Below are 17,555 nucleotides of genomic sequence, written 5' to 3'. Positions count from 1 at the left end.
TATATGGTTGTATGAACTACACATCCCAAAATGAAATAAAAGTCTTTTAATGTGCATTTTAAACATTGTCAAATGGCCTTGCATTGCTTTATAAATCAATGGACTGATTGTAGTCAAAGGAATCATTTTCTAATTTACTGGGAACTCAGGAGGCTGCTTTCAGGGCTTTTAGCATCTATGTCTCCCCAGTACGGCAGGATGAAGGGAAGGTCAGCCACACGGCTCTCCAGCACTCCCCATAGGTGCGTGGCAACAAACTGGTTTCCCTTCTCTGAGAGATGCAGTCCATCAGACAGGTAGATTGTGTAGTCCTATAAAGGATAAAATGTGAAAGCTTTGGTGATGGTGAAATAAGCTAAGGTGAAAATGTTAACAGTCTTACAGTGCATACAAAGCTTTTTGTCATACTTTTAATAAGAATTTTATATGAACCACCAATATTATTGCTGTTCCTGCTGGTGCAAACTAAAAAGGAAAAAAAATACTAACACTGTGGGACCATACTCACTTGTCCATCTTTCTGCATGAGTGTCCACAGATCCAAGACATCTGAACCACACTGACCAGCTGCTTGGACACAGGCCTGAGCATACTGACCCGCTACGGAGTTGTGGCGATTGAGGGGACATCCTGAAGGAGACAAAAAGAGGGATTTGTGGTGTCTGCAGGCCACATGACTAAAAATGTTAAACACAGGGATTACAAGAGGACAATTAGGCAGCCTAGTGTTACCTTTAAGAATGCACTCTTTCTCCCAGGTTGGCTCATGAACAGGAGGAGGCGTGATGAAGATAACTTTGTCTGCAGACACACCTGCTGAGGTCAGAAACCTGCTGATCTCCTTCAGGTTCTCGGAATATTCCTGCAAAGGGATGTGTTGCTGTGGGTTCTTATCTGAAAACAGACAGAGGCAGACATAAAGACTGTTGGAATACTTATGGCAGCATTTTTACATGTAAATAAATAAATCATAACACTGAGTAAAAAAAAAAAAAAAAAAGGTAAACTTGCAAGATAAACTATGCATATTTATATAATTTTGTCCACCTGCCAAAGCTCTGTGTAACACTGCTAAAAACCTAATGGTTGTTCTCCCAAAGACTATCAGCATTTTACTTCCCTTAACACATGACTACAAAAATTGAAGGCATCCTCCAAAGGAAAAGGTGAAGATGAATGAAATCAGACGGTAACCTGGCAAGGAAATCCTTACATTTACTGAAAATGAACCCTCTTTTCAGGGCGTGTACTGCTGGTTTTTAGTGAGGCTTTACCTTCCAATGCACAATCGTTGGCTCCAAAGAAGACAGTTACAGCTGCTATGTTGTCTGTAGAGTTTTGGCTGCTAATAAGGCGAGGAAGAACTATCTTGGCCCATCTGGTGTTGTATCCAGACAGTCCTCTGTTTACAACATCACATTTTCTGAAGAGAAAGTAGATGTCAGATTCAGTGGCTCCATAAAGACATATTTTGTAGTAAAGTCACAGAAGTGGAACAATCCATTTTTTAACCCCCTTTTTTTTTTTTTTAAATTTTTTAATTAATTTTTTTTACGTTTTAAAGGGGCTCTAAATCTGTTTGTCATCCACTGTTCTACAATCTCCCTTGCGCATGAATGAAACAGCTTTACTAATGTACGGTTGTACTTAGTTGCACTACTACTAATGCAACGGCTGTTTATTTTCTTTTTAACAAGGAAACTGCCTGCAAATGTATTTTAAATCACCAAAATAACATTATCACGAGCTGAAATTTAAATCATATTGTCCAAAACCCTCGCTTCTCACCGTGCAAGCTTGTTAGCTATTTCTGTTCCCCATCCTCCATTGGCTTGAAATGAAAACTGAAAGATGCAGAAATATTAGAAAACAGGGTTGCAGTTAATGTTAACTGCAAGCTTTCGAAATAATAAACATGATAACACTGCATGTATAAATAATACTGCAGGTACACACCTGTGTAATGGAGTCGCCAAACAAAATAACTTTGGGCCAAATAATTGTACTGAACTTAGACATGTTTGAGTTTGTTCCAAAATCTCGAAGGAAAATTACGCGAGACTTAGTGAACGTTTTCAACCTTATATTATATGTCTTCAATTAAAGCGGATAGATTTGCCAAAAACAAATTTTATTTGTGTCTGTTTGGGGAGAGTCTGTTTCACAGTATTATGTTTTAAAGAATAATTGACTTTGATGCTGTCACAATTTACAAAGCCGCCCCTTTTATTTGGAAGGGAAGCGGATGTTGTCCTACACTAAATATCCTCCGTGTGAACTGTCGACTTCTGTGAGATTTTCTCCAGGATTCAGCTCACAACTGAAGGTTAGCTGTCATCGGTGTAAACATATCAAACACCACATACAGTACAATGTTTCATTGGATACTATTTTGTTTTAATTTTGCTACCAAAATAAATATGTTTTCACATTTGAATTTCACGTTCTTTTAATGTTTACCGCGCGTCTTCAAATCCGCGTAGCAATGTAAACTCAACTACACGTGAAAACGGGAAAAGCACAATTTAGCAGTATGTGGGCAATTCATTCATTTTATTCTGTTAATATCTGTCACGCATGGTCTCTTAGATAAAGGAAGTAAGCGCTAACTCTGACCAGAATAAGATGAAAATGTTGAAATCAAAATATGATCTGATGAATGCTGAAATCAAAACAGTTTTTAACCAACCACGTTTGGCTTTAAACATTGTGTAAGCTTGACGACTTAAATGAATTTATTTAGAGTGAGGCTGGTTTTGCTTTGGGACACAGAGTCATCTACTTTTATTCCTTCAGTTTGTGCCAAGTCAGGATCAGATCTTTGAAGTAAATAAAAAGCTTGATATCTGACATCTTTTTTGTGCTTGAAAGGGATGTTGCGGCGTCCCCAGCCATCTGACTCTGAGGCGGATCTCCTGAGAGAGCAGGAGCGTTTTCTGACCTCCGGGGCTCTCTCTGCCGCCAGTGTTGTCCGCCGTCCCGACAAGAGGAGGGGGGAAACGGGAGCTACAGAATCAGGACACAACGACGAAAACGGAGAAAATCAGAAGGATGTGGTCACCATAGAAGGTTGAAAATAAGTTCTACACCTTATGGCCATATAAACTACGCATTTATGCTATATTTATTCCTCCTGTACTGATGTTCAACCTGAAAACAACCCAATCTGTGATGCTTCACATAGATCTTCCAGACCAGCTTCCATCTCTGACCCCGGCCCCTCCGAAGAAGTCTCGCTTTAAAGCAAGCCGTGTTACCTTTGAGGATGAGGATGCTGAAGAGAGGCTGGACAGACATGACACTCACATCAGCACAGTTCTGTCTAGGATTGTTGTAAGTGCATTTTGCAAAATCTAACTGATTTACTGTATAAAGCATTAAAACCTTGATTAATAAGCTGTACATACATACAGGAATCACACATTAAGCTGTTCTTTTGCCTTCCTTGTTATATAGAGTGTACTTTTCTCATTTAGTCTTCTATTGGTCGGTAACATTGTTCTTTGCTGAAAGGAAAGAGACACCAGCTGTGCTCCAGTGTCTCTACCAGCATTTACAAGCTTGGCATTCCCCAAAGTATTGCACCGCTCAGAAACAAGCGCTCAGGTAAAAGTTCATAATGTTCCCTTACACTTACAAATATTTATATATTTAAATTGTTTATAGGCTTATAAAACGGTTTTCACTAGTAATCATTGGGAGAATAGTATGTATATGGAAACAAAAAAACTAACCGAATAATTCTCAAGATTTTTCTAAAATATGATAAAATGTAAAAAACCAGAAGGTAATTGGACTTTTAGTGTCACATTATCATGCTGAAGTCCTGCACTTCATACATACCTCTCTACCTGTAAGCATGATTGTATTGGTTATCTTGTCCTTGTCTGCAGGTAGCACCCTCATCAGTTGGAGGAAAAAAGAGTATCTTTGCCCGACAAATTGCTGCTCAGAGACTAAAGGAAGCCAAGAAACCTTTACATGGTTCATCTGATGCTTCTCAAACTCCTCAGCCAGGGGTTACTGATACTCACATGGATACAGATCATGGTGATGCTGCTGGTGAGCGTAAGTATTTTTGAACTTTGTAAAAGTAAAACAAATATCAAATGTCTTTTATTTTTCTCCCTCACCCTCCTATTTTTGTGACTTAGAACCGTCTGTACACTCAGGCCCCAGGTTGGTATCAGGTCAGGGACTTGGGGGCCCTGATAGCTCAGGTGAGACCCTGAGAATCCACAGAGAGAACCAGGCCAAGCTCCAAGCGATGTCTCAATCTGAGATAGTTGAGGAACAGAGGAAGCTCTTGTCCCAGCTTGGTAAGCAGAAATGTAATGGGAGCACATAAAAAAAAAGGTTTATCCCAAATAAAACCATGGCAACCTATTTCTCCAGTTAGTTTGGATGTTTTTACAGCCCTTTTTTTCTGCTTCCCAGACCCCAGACTGGTGGAGTTTGTCAGATCTCGTAAAGCTCCAAGCGTCCTGTCCCTTGCACCCTCGTCCAAACCCCTGGAGGACAAAAGCAGAAAGGAAGACCCTCTGCTTGAAAATGTTAGCAGAGAGTCCTCGAATCCTTCTGTGTTGTTTGAACAACCTCAAGAAGTGGAGATGGAAGAGGAGCTGGTGCCAAAACCAGTGATGACTGGTATGCTTTAGTCAATTTTTTTTTTTTAAATCTTCTTCATCAGTCATTGCTTTTAGCTGACGATGCTCATGATAGAGGCAATCGGCACTAAATAGTTTACACTCATGAACATGAAATATAGTTATAACACAACCTGAAACAAAACAAATGGGCTGAACTGGGTTCATTAAAAAGAAGATCTGTACCGTCCTGCACATAAATTAGACAGAAACAATTTCAATATATGTGATATTGATTAAATCTGCACACAACCTGCTGCCTACAGGCTTAATAATGGATCCACCTGTGTAAAACCCCAGTCTTTCAACCCACTCTATTGGCTGTATTTCATCTGCATTTAGACCACTAAGTTTTCAGCTTTGTTATTAAAGTTATTACATACACTGTCAGTTATGGCATTTTGTTTTGTCTCACTGACTGTTACCTGTTTATCACAAATACATTAAAATGATTCTTTCAAAGTTAATAAAAACATTTATTTTGTAAATCAAAGATCAATTTAAAAGACATAACTAATGTTTTGTTGCAGATCTCTGTCGTTGTCACACACTGTAACGTTTTGCCCCTTTTGGCCTCTGATGTTTGCAAATTCAGAGGAGGAGCTGCCAGTGAAGCCTCAGAAGGAATGGGTTCACATGGATAAGCTGGAGCCAGATAAGCTGGAGTGGATGAGAGATTTGCCTGCACCCAGAAGAAAAGCAACCAAGAAGGTAAATGGGTGGTTCTTTCTAAGAGCTTTTATCTTACTTTTACATTTTTCTGGATTCGAATGTTTTTTTTTCTTGAATGAAAAGTTTATGTACATCAGTCCGTGCAATCTCCTGTATGGTTTGATGTTCCCTACAAAGGCCATGCAGGCTCGTTTTGACTTTGCGGGGACCTTAATTCCACCTACTGAGGATCTGCCAACGCATTTAGGCCTGCACCATCACGGAGAGGAACCTGAGGTCAGCAGCAGAAAATTCAAAACAAACATAAAAAGTCTCCCATTTCTCTGTTTCTTTTCTTTGTATTATTAAAAAAAAAAACACTCCAGTTTCTATTTTAGCTTTGACAGAACATGTTTGTTTCATCCAGCCTGTTTCTGGTTTTACTTTTGTAATGTCTCCCCAGCGGGCAGGTTACTCCCTGCAGGAACTCTTCCTGCTGTCTCGGAGTCAGGTCATCCAGCAGAGGAGTCTGGCTCTCAGCACTCTGGCCAACATCCTCTCAAAGGTACCATACTAATATGCACAGTGTAACCCATGACTACTGAGAATTTAGCCAGGATTCAGTTTTGCAGCTGCGTTTTGTGACTCGTAGGCGCGAGCTGGGGAGTACCTGTCCGTGCTGAAAGGCAGTGTGATTTCCACTCTTCTCGACGCCGGCCTGCTCTTCCTGCTTCGCTTCGCTCTGGACGATGGGGTGGAGGGAGTGATGTCTGCAGCAGTGCATGCGCTTAAAGCACTCCTTGTTTGTACAGAAGATGAAGTAAGATCACCCTGAGAATTAGAAAAAAAACATCACTTTTGAATACTTTGTGGTTTTTCCACATTGAACAAAACAAAAAGTAACAGCTTTATATTTCCTGCAGATGCTTTAAATGACTGTATGCAATTTACATAATCATGAGAGCTCATTGCTGGAAGGGAAAACAGAGTCTTAACATTCCTCTCTGTGAGTGTGTGACAGCTGAGCTCTTCCTGATTTTGTTTCAGGAATGTTTGGACTTAACCTTTTCTTGGTTTCGTGGTTTGGCCTCCTTCCCTCTGCTACCATTTTCTCAAGAAGAAGAAGAAGAAGAGGAGGAGGATGAAGGGCTTGATGAAATCATGAAGGAGACAGCCAAGGAAAAAGAAGAGAAGAAGAGTGATTATGATGTTGCCTGGCAGGATGTTGTCAAGGTAAATAACCAAGTTTTTTTTTTTTTTTTTTTTTTTGTACTTGTATTTAAGTTTGGTGTTTAAAGGCTAACTGGTGACTGGTGTGGTTTTTTTTTTAGGGTCTGATGAAGATGAAGTTGCTCCCCAGGCTGCGCTACATTCTTGAAGTAGTCCGGCCATCACCTCGGGTTGTCCAGGACATCCTGCAGATCCTGACCCGTGTCGCGCGACACTCCTCATCCTCTGCCACACAGGTAGCGAGAGTTCCACTGACGCATCTCCGGACTGATTCAGTGCGCCGCTGGTTTAATTTTTTTTTTTTTCTTTTTTCTTTTTTTTAACCTGTCCTGTCCAGCATCTCAGCATACAGAACAGCAATCTGCGTGCCATATTTTTGCCAGACAGATTTGCTCTGTCAAGGGAGACATCTCATGTATATAGCTGCCCTTGATAATCTGAATATTTTTATTATTATGATAATTATTTTATTTTATTTATTTATTTATTTTTTTTCCTTTTATCATTTTGCAATCATCGTCAGTCTTGATATGGCCAAGCTGGACCTGGCAGGGAAAGAGGAAAAAAAAGAGGAAATGAAAAAGAGAGACAGAAAAGAAAGGCGTGTCTAAGCTGCTCAAGTTACAGTATTTGCAAAACAATATAAAGTACTGAAAAAATACAACAAGACAAAAGTAGGATAGTGACAATATTCAAAAACAGACAAAAAAATGAAAAATAAAAGTAAAAAAAGTAAATGAATTAATAAAATAACAATTACAATACCAACCGTTATTAAACATACGCCGCTGATTTACTGCATTTCACTCTCAGGTGTTGGATTGTCCTCGTCTGATGGAGACGTTGGTGTCTGAGTTCCTTCCCACTTCCTGGGCTGCATCGGCTTCACTCAAACCACAGTCCGTTTATGGGCATCCGCTGGCCAGTGCCATGAAGCTTTTAAGGGTTTTGGCTACATCTGGCAGACATGCCTGCGCTCGACTGGTAATTGTTTGGAATAGTTGTGATAGATTCTGAAAGCTAGAAAACAATAGAAATATCATGGCTTTTAATACATAAATGCAGATTTACGTTCTTCATGGCTGTGTAAGATTAGCACCAGGTCTGTTTTTTATTATCTCTACATGATTTATTCAAAGTGTTGTATCGTCCTGTCTTCTTTCCCAGTTAACCTCTTTGGGAGTGAGGGAGCGTTTATCATGCCTGCTAAGTGCTGAGCCCAGTGAGCTGCTGCTGGAGTCGACAGAGGCCCTCAGCATCACCACAGAGGCGTTCAGGCTGTGGACTGTGGCCGCTGGCTATGGACAAGCTTGCAAACTCTACATGTAAGTTCATTCTTGTCAGTTCACCGAAGAAGGGAAGAATGCTTCATAAATAAACACTTGTGGCTCCTAAGAGTATTATACGTGTCATACTGGCCAGCAGCTGTCGTCTCGGCAGCCATGCAGACAGAAAAGATGTAGTGGGATGGCCCTCGTCTCTAAACTCTTCTGCATGTTCGCCAGATTTGATCACCGGCTACTTCTACTCTTTCTTATGTAATGAAATGAAAGATTTGCCACTTTGGTGTAGTAGAAGACATGCTTATAAAATTTGAGTTGCAAACATAGACCGTATATAAAAGATTTATGCAGTTTTAAAAGATTTTATGCAGTTTTATGCACAAGTGCATAAAACTGCAATCCCCCCTTCATCCACTAGGGGCTTCAAAACAAAGTGAATCCCCATAGACTTCCATGTTAAAAAGACCTACTTCACAGCAGAAATAAACATGTTTACAGCCTGGTTCAAAAATCCATTTTAGGTGTAATAGGTCAGGTTTTACGTCATGACAACTGTGGGGGAGTGAAATTTTTTCTAACTCACCTGTTTAAAAGTAATTTAATCTTGAAATTCGGCATATTTAGGGGTGTGTCCTTTTGATTGACAGGTACCTGATCTCCCGCTTTAAGTCAGAAGAATGTAAAACAACCACAGTTTTTAGCCAGTTAACAACGTGAGTTAGCTTTAGGTTGCTTACCTCCTAGCTGGTTAGCTCCTGTTTTCTCCGGGTTAGTTCGGTTAGCTCTTAGCTACAGACAGCTCGGAGTTTGCTCGATGTCAATCATCTACCATGACGCTCACAGCCCCCCCCCCTCAGCTCCACCTCTTTGCCCATGTTTATATTTTCCTGGCGAGACGACATGCATGCCCCTGCCAAGATGGCGATGGTAGGAACCGCCCATCAAGCTTCAATTCAGCTCTTCAGAAACCTACGGGTGACGTCACGGAGGCTCCGTCCAGCTTTCCTATATACAATCTATGGTTGCAAAGTTGCCTCTGCAAGTCGACATGTTCCAAGTTGGGCTGGAGATTTGGGAGCTGTCTGTCACTTCTAGTTACCAACTCAAACAATGAACATTTGATTATTTTTTGTTTAGAGGAATATTTTATAAACCTGCTGACTGAGTTGCAATCAGTTTCACACACATTAACTGAACCATGGCAATAAAAATGTCCAACTTACAGGGAGGCTTTTACTTAATGTTCTTAAAATGTGTGTGTGGTGTATTTGTCCAGAGACCTGTATCCAGCCTTAGTGAAGACACTGCAGGCAGTGCATCAAATCCTGCTTCCCTCAGACACTCTGCTGGTTCTGCAGCTCCAGCGACTTTCAGCTCTGCTTTCTCTGCTCACACAAATTACTCACACTGCTGGCTGCCATCAGGAGCTGCATGCTGGCATGGTCAGGTATAGAACAGCAACATGATGATGCCTCAGACACTGTTTGCTTGAAACATCCAAGTCAGCTTGTTGCCTTTTCTGTTTCTACTGCAGCGCTCAAGGTGAAGAGTGCCCCCCTCCACCTCTTGTGTCATGGGGACATGTTACTGGGTTACACGCTTTGATGTTGGGACATTTAAAGGGTTTTGTCAAGAATCTTGACAACCCAGTGCAGAGAGACAGCAGCTTGGCTCTTATACCAGCTTACCTGCTCTATCTGGAAGCTTACTACCATCAGCTCAGCAGACAGGTACTCCAACTTGCCTCATTGGTTAGGAAACTTGTAAAAAATGATCAAGCATTAAACCTGTTGCATATTTATTAAATGTTTCAATACATTTTATCAACAGAACTGCTTCAAACCAGTGGAGACGCTTCAAGAGCTGGAGCTTCTGACATCTGAAGTTCTCCTCCCTCTTCTGTGTCACAGTGCTGTGCAAAGCCTGATGAGGAATCTCAGGTAGGCCTGATTTATCCTAAACCAGTACTGCCAGTCGAGTTTTGTCATCACAAGCAATCTAATTAAAACTTTCGTGGGTTGATTTTTCAGCAGCATGCCCCATCTTTTTTTTTTTTTTTTTGTATTTTAAAAAAGGTCTTCCTCAGTAGTGTGCGCCGTTCAGTCCGGTCACCTGGCTCCAGAGATCACTTCTAACCTGCCTGGTTTGGCCTGCCCAGGATGGAGCGGCCGGCCTGGGATGATTGTCCCCAGCTCGCCCTTCCCTCTTCTGACGGGATTGGGACTGCTCTTGGAAACAATCACAAGCATCCATAAAGGCCTCGGCGGCAAGGTTGCTTTTTTCTTTTAAGAATTTTCAGTCATTTTATGTTTTATTTGATTCCACATGTTGTAATGCGAACAGCTGACAACTGAGTCCAAGTTCCAGTGTGCCGGTATCTTGTGGAGAGATGGGAATATTTTACCTGGTGTTTTCACGTTTCTTTTTTGCCTGACCTTTTTCCTCTCCTTTCAGTTCACTGGCCTCCTCCTGTTGGAACCGGTGATTGGTTACATGCGCAGCTGCTGTCAGGCGAAACCCACCTTGTCTCACACCAGGGCTTGGCTCCTGCGTCATGAATACCATCTCCTCTATGTTCTGCTCCAGCTGGCACACAGACTAGTAAATCCCCCTCTTGTTTAAACATGTTTTTGGACTTCAACAAACATAACAGTACCAGTCAAAAGTTTGGACTCATTTTTCCCATTAAATCTAATGTGAAACTGTGTCCAAACTTTTGACTGGTGAGATCAAGTTATATATATGAGATGCTGTTATTAGCTATTTAATAAAGTTGTGATTTCATTTTACTCTGTCATCTTTTTGCTAATTCTCAGGTTCCAACTGAGCCAGAAGTAGCGAAACATGCTTCACTTTACCACCAGATGGCGCTGGTGCTTCTTCCCTGGTTATTACCAGGCAGCGAATACTTGGCGCATGAACTTCTCTCCACTATTGTTTTCAGCAAGGACTTCATATCGTAAGCATTCTTAAAATGTTCTCAGTTTAATGGCCGTTTAAATGATCACAAAGCACTTACACTGCCTGCGGTTCTGAGCTTCTGCTTTTGTTCCCCTGCTGTTTTCTGCCTAAATTTTATTTGTTTAATCCTATTAGATGAAACCCATGATTGAAATTTACCATAGTTTGATATCCGTTACAGTCCAGGATTTTCTTTTGGTATACTGTTAAATTAATAGATGATACAGGGGCACTGGTCTCTTGTGCTACTTTAATATATTTAATTGTCCGTCTCTGGTTTGCAGGGAGGGACACAGTGGAGGACCTGAGGCTATAGAACTTGGGGAGCTGAAGCTTCATGAGGACACACGACACCACACCTCTCCGTCTCTCCAGACTATCGGCGCACTCCTTAGAGAAGCCTGCATCCAGCTACCATCCATACGAGACTGCTTCCTGACTCATTTGGCTCATCTGGAGCTGTCTGTACTTGCATCCAGAGATGCTTTCTTGGGACGCAGCCCATGGATCAACTCCCATCTTCTTCCTGAGCTCACCGGCCCCACACTACCATCCGACTGGCCTTTCCTGCCACTCATAAGCCTGTATGAAAGAACAGGGGTGTCTGATGGTGGAGGGCTGGCAGTGGAAGAGCTGCCCCAGGGGGCGCTGCAGGCCGTGACCCACTGTCTGCAGTGGCTGCTGCTGCTGGAGGTCTGGAGGGAAGAAAGTCTGAAGGTAGGAAAACAAATCGGGGTACATATTGACTTTTAAGCTGAGTAATGATGACGATAAAAAGGATTTCTCCTTTTCTGATGTTGTTAGGTGTGCAAGCTCAGTGCCAAAATGGCTCCAAAAGATTTTTTTGTGTGTTTTGATTCGGATTTTTGGCCTTTTTCTTTTTGCTTTCTTTAAACAGGAATTGAGCTATAAATAAAACATGAACAGTGTTTGATTGTGATGCTGCTGTGTCCATCTGCATCTGCTACACCTCTATTCTGTCAAATGAGATTTGTTTCTGTGTTTGTAGGTGATCCTTCCCGTCGCCAAGCTGGCCCGCCTGTCCTGTGTGTTCCTGTGTTCAAGTGACTTGTTCTTGGAGAGACCGGTTCAGAAACTGACCTGGGGTCTGTTTAGACTTCTCACCAGGTCTGATGAAATATCTAAAATATAACGCCAATATTGCACCAGATGTAAGCAGTGAACCTCTAAAGTTCCTAATTAAGGAATGTTGCTTCTCTAAAGGGGATCCCGGCTGGACTCTTTGGACCTGAACGTGCCCCCGCCTGGTCTTGCCTCCTTCCAGGATTTGTATACAGCCCTCTTAGCCCAGTATGAAGCTGTGTCTTTTGGCGACCGGTTGTTTGGCTGCTGGGTTCTCTTGCCTTTGCAGAGGAGATACAGCACCTCTATGAGGCTGGCTGTTTTTGGAGAACATGTGGGGATGCTCAGATCCCTGGGGGTCACACTGGAACAGGTGACACCATAAACTCTCTTTTTTTAAAGCAAACATGATGTGATTTTTCTGTTTTGTTCTGTATTCTTACGCGCGTTATTCTGTTGTCTGACTCTTCTTACGCAGCTGACTATCCCTATCGAGCGATTCACTTCGCCACCTGAAGACTCCCTGCCCCTCCTTCGTCTCTACTTCCGCTCTTTGGTAACAGGGACTCTGAAGTTCTCTTGGTGCCCCGTCTTATACCTGGTCGCCTTGTCTCACGTGAATTCATTCATCTTCTCTCAGGACGCAGCAGCGCAGGTACAGTTTGGCTCACAAGTGATGTTTGTGCACAAAGAAAGGGAAAAAATGTAGTGTAGAAAAAGTGAAGTCTTCTTAGTATATTTTCTCTTCTGGTTATCTGTTATGATTATGTTTTTTTTGTTTTTTTTTGGGGGGGGGGGGGCAGTCACTGTGAAATGTGAAGCAAACTCCCAACATGTGTAATCATTTAACAAATCCAGAGTGTGCTGCAGCTGCACTGAGTAGGAGGCTGGATTTGTGGGGAGAGCTCAGGGATTTTACAGGGCTCTATTAACATTTTCTGCTTCAAATCTGTGCTCAGTGGATTTTAAAAATTTTATGACTCTGCATAACTGTCCTCATGCTATTGATTACTACTCAGTGGGGCAGCCTCAGAATTTTACTTGGCTCCCTGATGTTCATAATGACGGAAATTTGAGGTATGCAAGTTGGATTTAACTTTGTATTTTTTGGACTTTAAAATCCTGAAACGCGAAACACATTTTCTAACATGTTGTTTATTCAATTCCCAAATTGTAGAGAAGTGCAGCTGAGAATACGAATAAATGCAGTTTTGAAAGTGCAATGCAAGAGCATCAGTAGAGTACATCCGCTGTGTGTAAAGCACTTGCTGTTTTCCAGGAGGTTGAAGCTGCTCGACACAGCATGCTGAGGAAAATCTACTACCTGACTGATGAGGTACCACTCTGCTTTTTGCACGCGCAACCTGTTTTCTTTCATCCTTCCTTTTTCTGTTCTCTAGATGCCATCCATGGTCATTATTTCCCACCCTTGCTCTTTACACTGTTGCCATTTTACAGATAATCTAATCTTTTTTCCTGCAGTTTCTGTGTTTGTGCCCTCAGGTAGTTGTTAGCCTCTTCACCTGTTTCTCTGGATAATATAAGGAAATGCTTTATCTTCTGTTTGTTATTATTGTTCACTATTTTAAATATGGGACTTTTCATTAATATAATGTCCCATAAGCATTATTCTGGTTTTCTTGGCTCAGTCTTAAATTCCACCAATAATTTAGTGTAGAAGCTTTGGTTTTGACACCTTGATTAAATTGTAGAAAAAAATGCACTAATGAATAAATAAGAAAAGATTATCTGAATTTAGAAAGTCAGATTCCTCCTCATTTGGAGGTGTTGTGAAATATTTTTCCTATCAGATTTGTCAGTCCAGATTCCTGTTTACATTATTTTGCAGACCAGTTGGTCAGTGACATTTAAATCTCATCTGATTGCTTGCAGTGTATCAACAATATTATTTGATGAAAATAGCCTTTGAGCAAAGATGTTTCATTTGTTCTTCCAAGAGGCATCTAGCAACCCTTGAGGCCAGTATGACTTATGACAATCATACTTGTCATAAGTCTAAACAGGTCTAAGTCTCTTTGAATTTGTCCAGAAAATATCTGGAAAATCTGTGGACCAACCAAAATGTTTAGACTCTTAACAGGAACTTAAAAGCCATACACTAATTTTCATTTGTACATTTATTTGGAAATGTTAATTAATAAGTCCTTTATTGACCCAAATGTCTTTTTCTAAAGTACAGATCTTTACAGTCCATAATTTCAGTAACACCCATTGGGGGAGTAGTATTATTTGTATGGAATAGCTGAACCTCCTGCTCTTCTCACTAATTTCTGTTTCAATATCTCATTTCCAGGTGTTGAGGAACCATTTGCTTCTTTTCCGTCTTCCCAAACATGACGTACAACTCGGATTTGATACATATGAAAAGTTACCTACCATTAGAGCAAAGCGTTTGGAGAGTGTTCTGGGTGTGCACGACAGCAAAGACAACAAAGGAGACTAAGTGAAGCATAAAGGGACAAATGAAGTGGACGTGAACCAGAAAGATTACAGAGGAGGAACAGCGGGAGACTGCTGGTGTGTGAAGTCATATAAAGTAAAACAGGTTTAAGATGCTGGGAAGCGAAGTTAGCAGTGGAAGGCCACATAAACTTAAAGATGTACCTTGGTCCAAAAAACCAGCATGGTCACAAATGTTTCTGTTGCCTGTTCTCCTAAAAGAAACCAAATCTTAGCTGGAGTCGGCCAGCTGTGCAAATAACTGAGAGCTTTCACTGGAAATTACCTGAAACCTTGTTCAGCCAGCAAAAGGTTAAATAGGGAAATTAAGTGCAGATGCAACATGCCGCAGGTCTTACAGTGCTTGTCTTCTTTTCTACTTGTGACTCCAGTGTTTTGCCAGAGTTACTTTTTTTTTTTTTTTTTTTTTCCCCCTTGCGCTTGAAAAACAAACAAAACAAAAACAAAACAAAAGACAAATGTCCAACATTACAAGTGCCTGAAGTGGTCTTTTTATTTGTGAATAAAGTAAGACTTGCATGATGATGATGTGTGAGATTTTGTCTGTAATCCCACTAAAAAAAAACACTGCAACTCTATCCTGCAAATGGATCTGAACTCGTATGACTGTCGGCCACAGAAAGCTTTAACAAACTGAACAAACGTTAAAAGCTTTATCTAATTTTTTTTTTCTTGTGAGACTTCAGATAAGAAGAATATTCAGTTGCTCCTCTTTATTGACTTGCTCACCAATGCCATTTAATGCTCCATTACTTTTCTACTTAAACTGTCAGATCAGACGTGGAAAATGCCCGAGAGGCACAAGCTTATTTTCTCTGTTTCTGGTTAAATAAGCTTGATCCAATCCCATTACGCAACATTAACATTTTGTCACATGCCGATATAGTTAAATGTCAAAACTTCCTAAACCCATATAATATTTGATTTATGTATTAAAATACCTCTGAAACAACATGTAGGTGACAACCCTGCAAATCTCTTCATTTCTTCTGGACAGCTCATTCTGATGGTGGACATGGAGACACTGGCTGATTTGGGAATTCAGACTGTTGTCTTCTGCTGCAGATCATCAATGCAACAAACATCATGAAATTCAATTCAAATATTATTTGCATTGGACATTTAACACAACCTTCGTTGACCAAAATACTGAACAGAATTAAAATGAAATTAAAAGTGCAAATACTGATAATAAGTACAATCTTTGCAGTCCATGAGAGAATGTGGGGACAATGGGTACACAATAAAAACACAAATAATAAAAAAAAAAAGTCTGTAAACATGTAAACAACCAAGATATCCTGTGTAGCTAAGTTTTAAATTTTAAGGAGAAATAATGGGTTTTCAGACTGGACTTAAACTGGTCAGGGAGTGTGAGGCCCTGACACAGAGAGGAAGGCTGTTCCACAGTCCAGGAGCTGCCACTGAAAAGGTTCAGTCTCTAGTTATGAGCCTAGTTTTAGGCACTGCCAACAGGACCCGATCTGCAGACATTAGGGCTGCAGAAGCTCAGTTAATTAAGGAGGAGCCTTTTTTACTTACAAACATTAAAAACAATTAATAAAATCTCAAATTGAACTCTATAAGTAACTGGGAGCCAGTGAAGGGAGGCCAGTACAAGAGTAGTGTTCCCGCATTGCTTGGTTTTTGTGAGAAGGTAGGCTGCAGCATTCTGCACTTTCTGCCAACGCTGGACAGACCCGGGACAAAACCTGTGTAAAATAAATTACAATAGTCCAGTCATGATGTGACGAAAGCATGAATTGCTCTTTCAAAATCAGCTCGTGGAAGATGCTGCTTTACTTTTTGGAAGAAGTCTCTGCTGGAAAACGTTTCACTTTAGTGACACAGCTGATTCCCTTGTCAAACTTAAACATGATGAATTGGCATTAAGGTTGAACTAAACAAGTCCGAACAAAAATTTGTGAGAGCACAGATACCTGTGAATTGAGCGCTACTAAGTGTTTAACTTTGTTTGCATTGTTTGTGGTGTTTTCCTGTCATAAAAAAGGCGCATCAGGTTGTTACCTATGGAAAGAATATTGATAAACAACCATCTAACATGTTTCTTGATTTTATGGCAACAGTAATTAGAAAATGCCTTTTTTTCACACTATTAGCAGTAACCCACAACTCCTGAAGGAGGGAATTTCCAGTTTCTCATTACGCTCGTTTGGTTTTGCCACTCTGCAAGATTTTTTCTTCACGTGGAGCATGACATCAGGGTTCATTCATTCTTTAGTTAGGATGTTCCCAATTATCTGTTCTGACCTGATTATTGATTAATAAAAATAATTTTTTCAGCTGTTTTTAAGATCCTGGTCTCCAGCGAATTGCTTGTTATGTGTTATGCTGCTGAAAGACAATGGCACATCCTGTTGGTACCCATGTTGGTCACAAGATCCAGTCCACATCTGGTCTAAATTTTTTCTCATACATTGGAAGAAACATGTAAAAGTGTTCCACAACAAAATCAGGAATCTGCAAAAGGCCCATCTTGGTTTAATCCTTAAAGTTTCTGAGCTTAAAAAAAAAGTTAACAAGGAAAGCTTACAATAATAGTCGGATAATTAGTCTTCCTGATACTTGTAATCTATTTCTGAGCTTTGCTCAAATAAAAAAATAAAAAAATAAAAGGAGAGATCTTATTTATTTGTGTTTTGGATGCTTGCATCGTACCTCAGTAGTACCCTACATAGTACCTTGCATAGTACCATAGTACCAGATACTACGGTTGTAGTAGTTCAGTCCAGCAGGCCCATCACTGTCTTGTTTTTTCATCTTCAATGATATGATATAGTATGATGTATGACTGTGTGCTAGAGTCTGGTTTATGGTTGACAGACAAGATGCAGTGACTCACTAAACTGCTATGAAAAAGGTAGTTTAGTGCCAATAAAACCCAAATATAAAAAGAACAGTTTGGCATTTTGTGAAATTCTTGATTTTTGAGATGCTGATGAGACTATAAACTGTTGAAAAACTGCTTCTGGCAGCTGCTTGGCTTAGATTGGCATTAAAGAGGTTATTTTTGCTGAGCGGGGTTTTTTCTCTACTGTTAAAGGTTATTCAAGTTTTAGTGCTCAAACGATGTATGTTGCCAATTAACATTTCTGGAAATCAGAAATATATGAAATATGTTTGTTCTATGGAAGATCCTTTGAAGATCTATTTAGATCTTTTTAACATTTTATGAACTTATATAAGCTTAATGAAGAAC

The 17,555-nt window shown here is 40.5% G+C and overlaps 2 protein-coding genes across 3 annotated transcripts; one reads left to right on the top strand and one right to left on the bottom strand.

The window, feature by feature from the left end:
• Positions 1–31: 31 nt before the first annotated feature.
• On the bottom strand, positions 32–2,028 carry iah1 (isoamyl acetate hydrolyzing esterase 1 (putative)). Its single transcript, XM_079262590.1, has 6 exons — positions 1,957–2,028; positions 1,789–1,844; positions 1,275–1,423; positions 733–894; positions 509–630; positions 32–311 (listed from the first exon to the last, which is right to left on the bottom strand). The coding sequence occupies exons 1-6, from the start codon at positions 2,017–2,019 to the stop codon at positions 135–137; spliced, it is 729 nt and encodes a 242-aa protein (XP_079118716.1). The 5' UTR covers positions 2,020–2,028; the 3' UTR covers positions 32–134.
• Positions 2,029–2,281: 253 nt separating this feature from the next.
• rpap1 (RNA polymerase II associated protein 1) lies at positions 2,282–14,796 on the top strand. Of its 2 annotated transcripts, none has more exons than XM_079261863.1 (27): positions 2,282–2,326; positions 2,872–3,069; positions 3,185–3,333; positions 3,514–3,606; positions 3,894–4,062; positions 4,155–4,319; positions 4,438–4,647; positions 5,242–5,357; positions 5,496–5,594; positions 5,761–5,862; positions 5,950–6,117; positions 6,345–6,530; positions 6,629–6,763; positions 7,341–7,511; positions 7,695–7,852; positions 9,087–9,257; positions 9,345–9,540; positions 9,641–9,750; positions 9,886–10,081; positions 10,265–10,411; positions 10,627–10,769; positions 11,056–11,488; positions 11,781–11,899; positions 11,996–12,227; positions 12,333–12,509; positions 13,134–13,190; positions 14,169–14,796. In XM_079261863.1, exons 2-27 carry the CDS (start codon positions 2,874–2,876, stop codon positions 14,316–14,318), a joined length of 4,248 nt encoding a protein of 1,415 aa, XP_079117989.1. In that variant the 5' UTR covers positions 2,282–2,326; positions 2,872–2,873; the 3' UTR covers positions 14,319–14,796. The 2 variants fall into 2 exon arrangements, with proteins under 2 accessions (XP_079117989.1, XP_079117988.1); XM_079261862.1 differs by having other exon boundaries at positions 3,894–4,068.
• Positions 14,797–17,555: the final 2,759 nt, after the last annotated feature.

This window comes from Telmatherina bonti, assembly GCF_933228915.1.
Source record: "Telmatherina bonti genome assembly, chromosome: 22".
NCBI classification, from domain to species: Eukaryota; Metazoa; Chordata; class Actinopteri; order Atheriniformes; family Telmatherinidae; genus Telmatherina; species Telmatherina bonti.
Note: the sequence above shows the minus strand (reverse complement) of the source record. Positions and strands in the feature narration are given on the sequence as shown.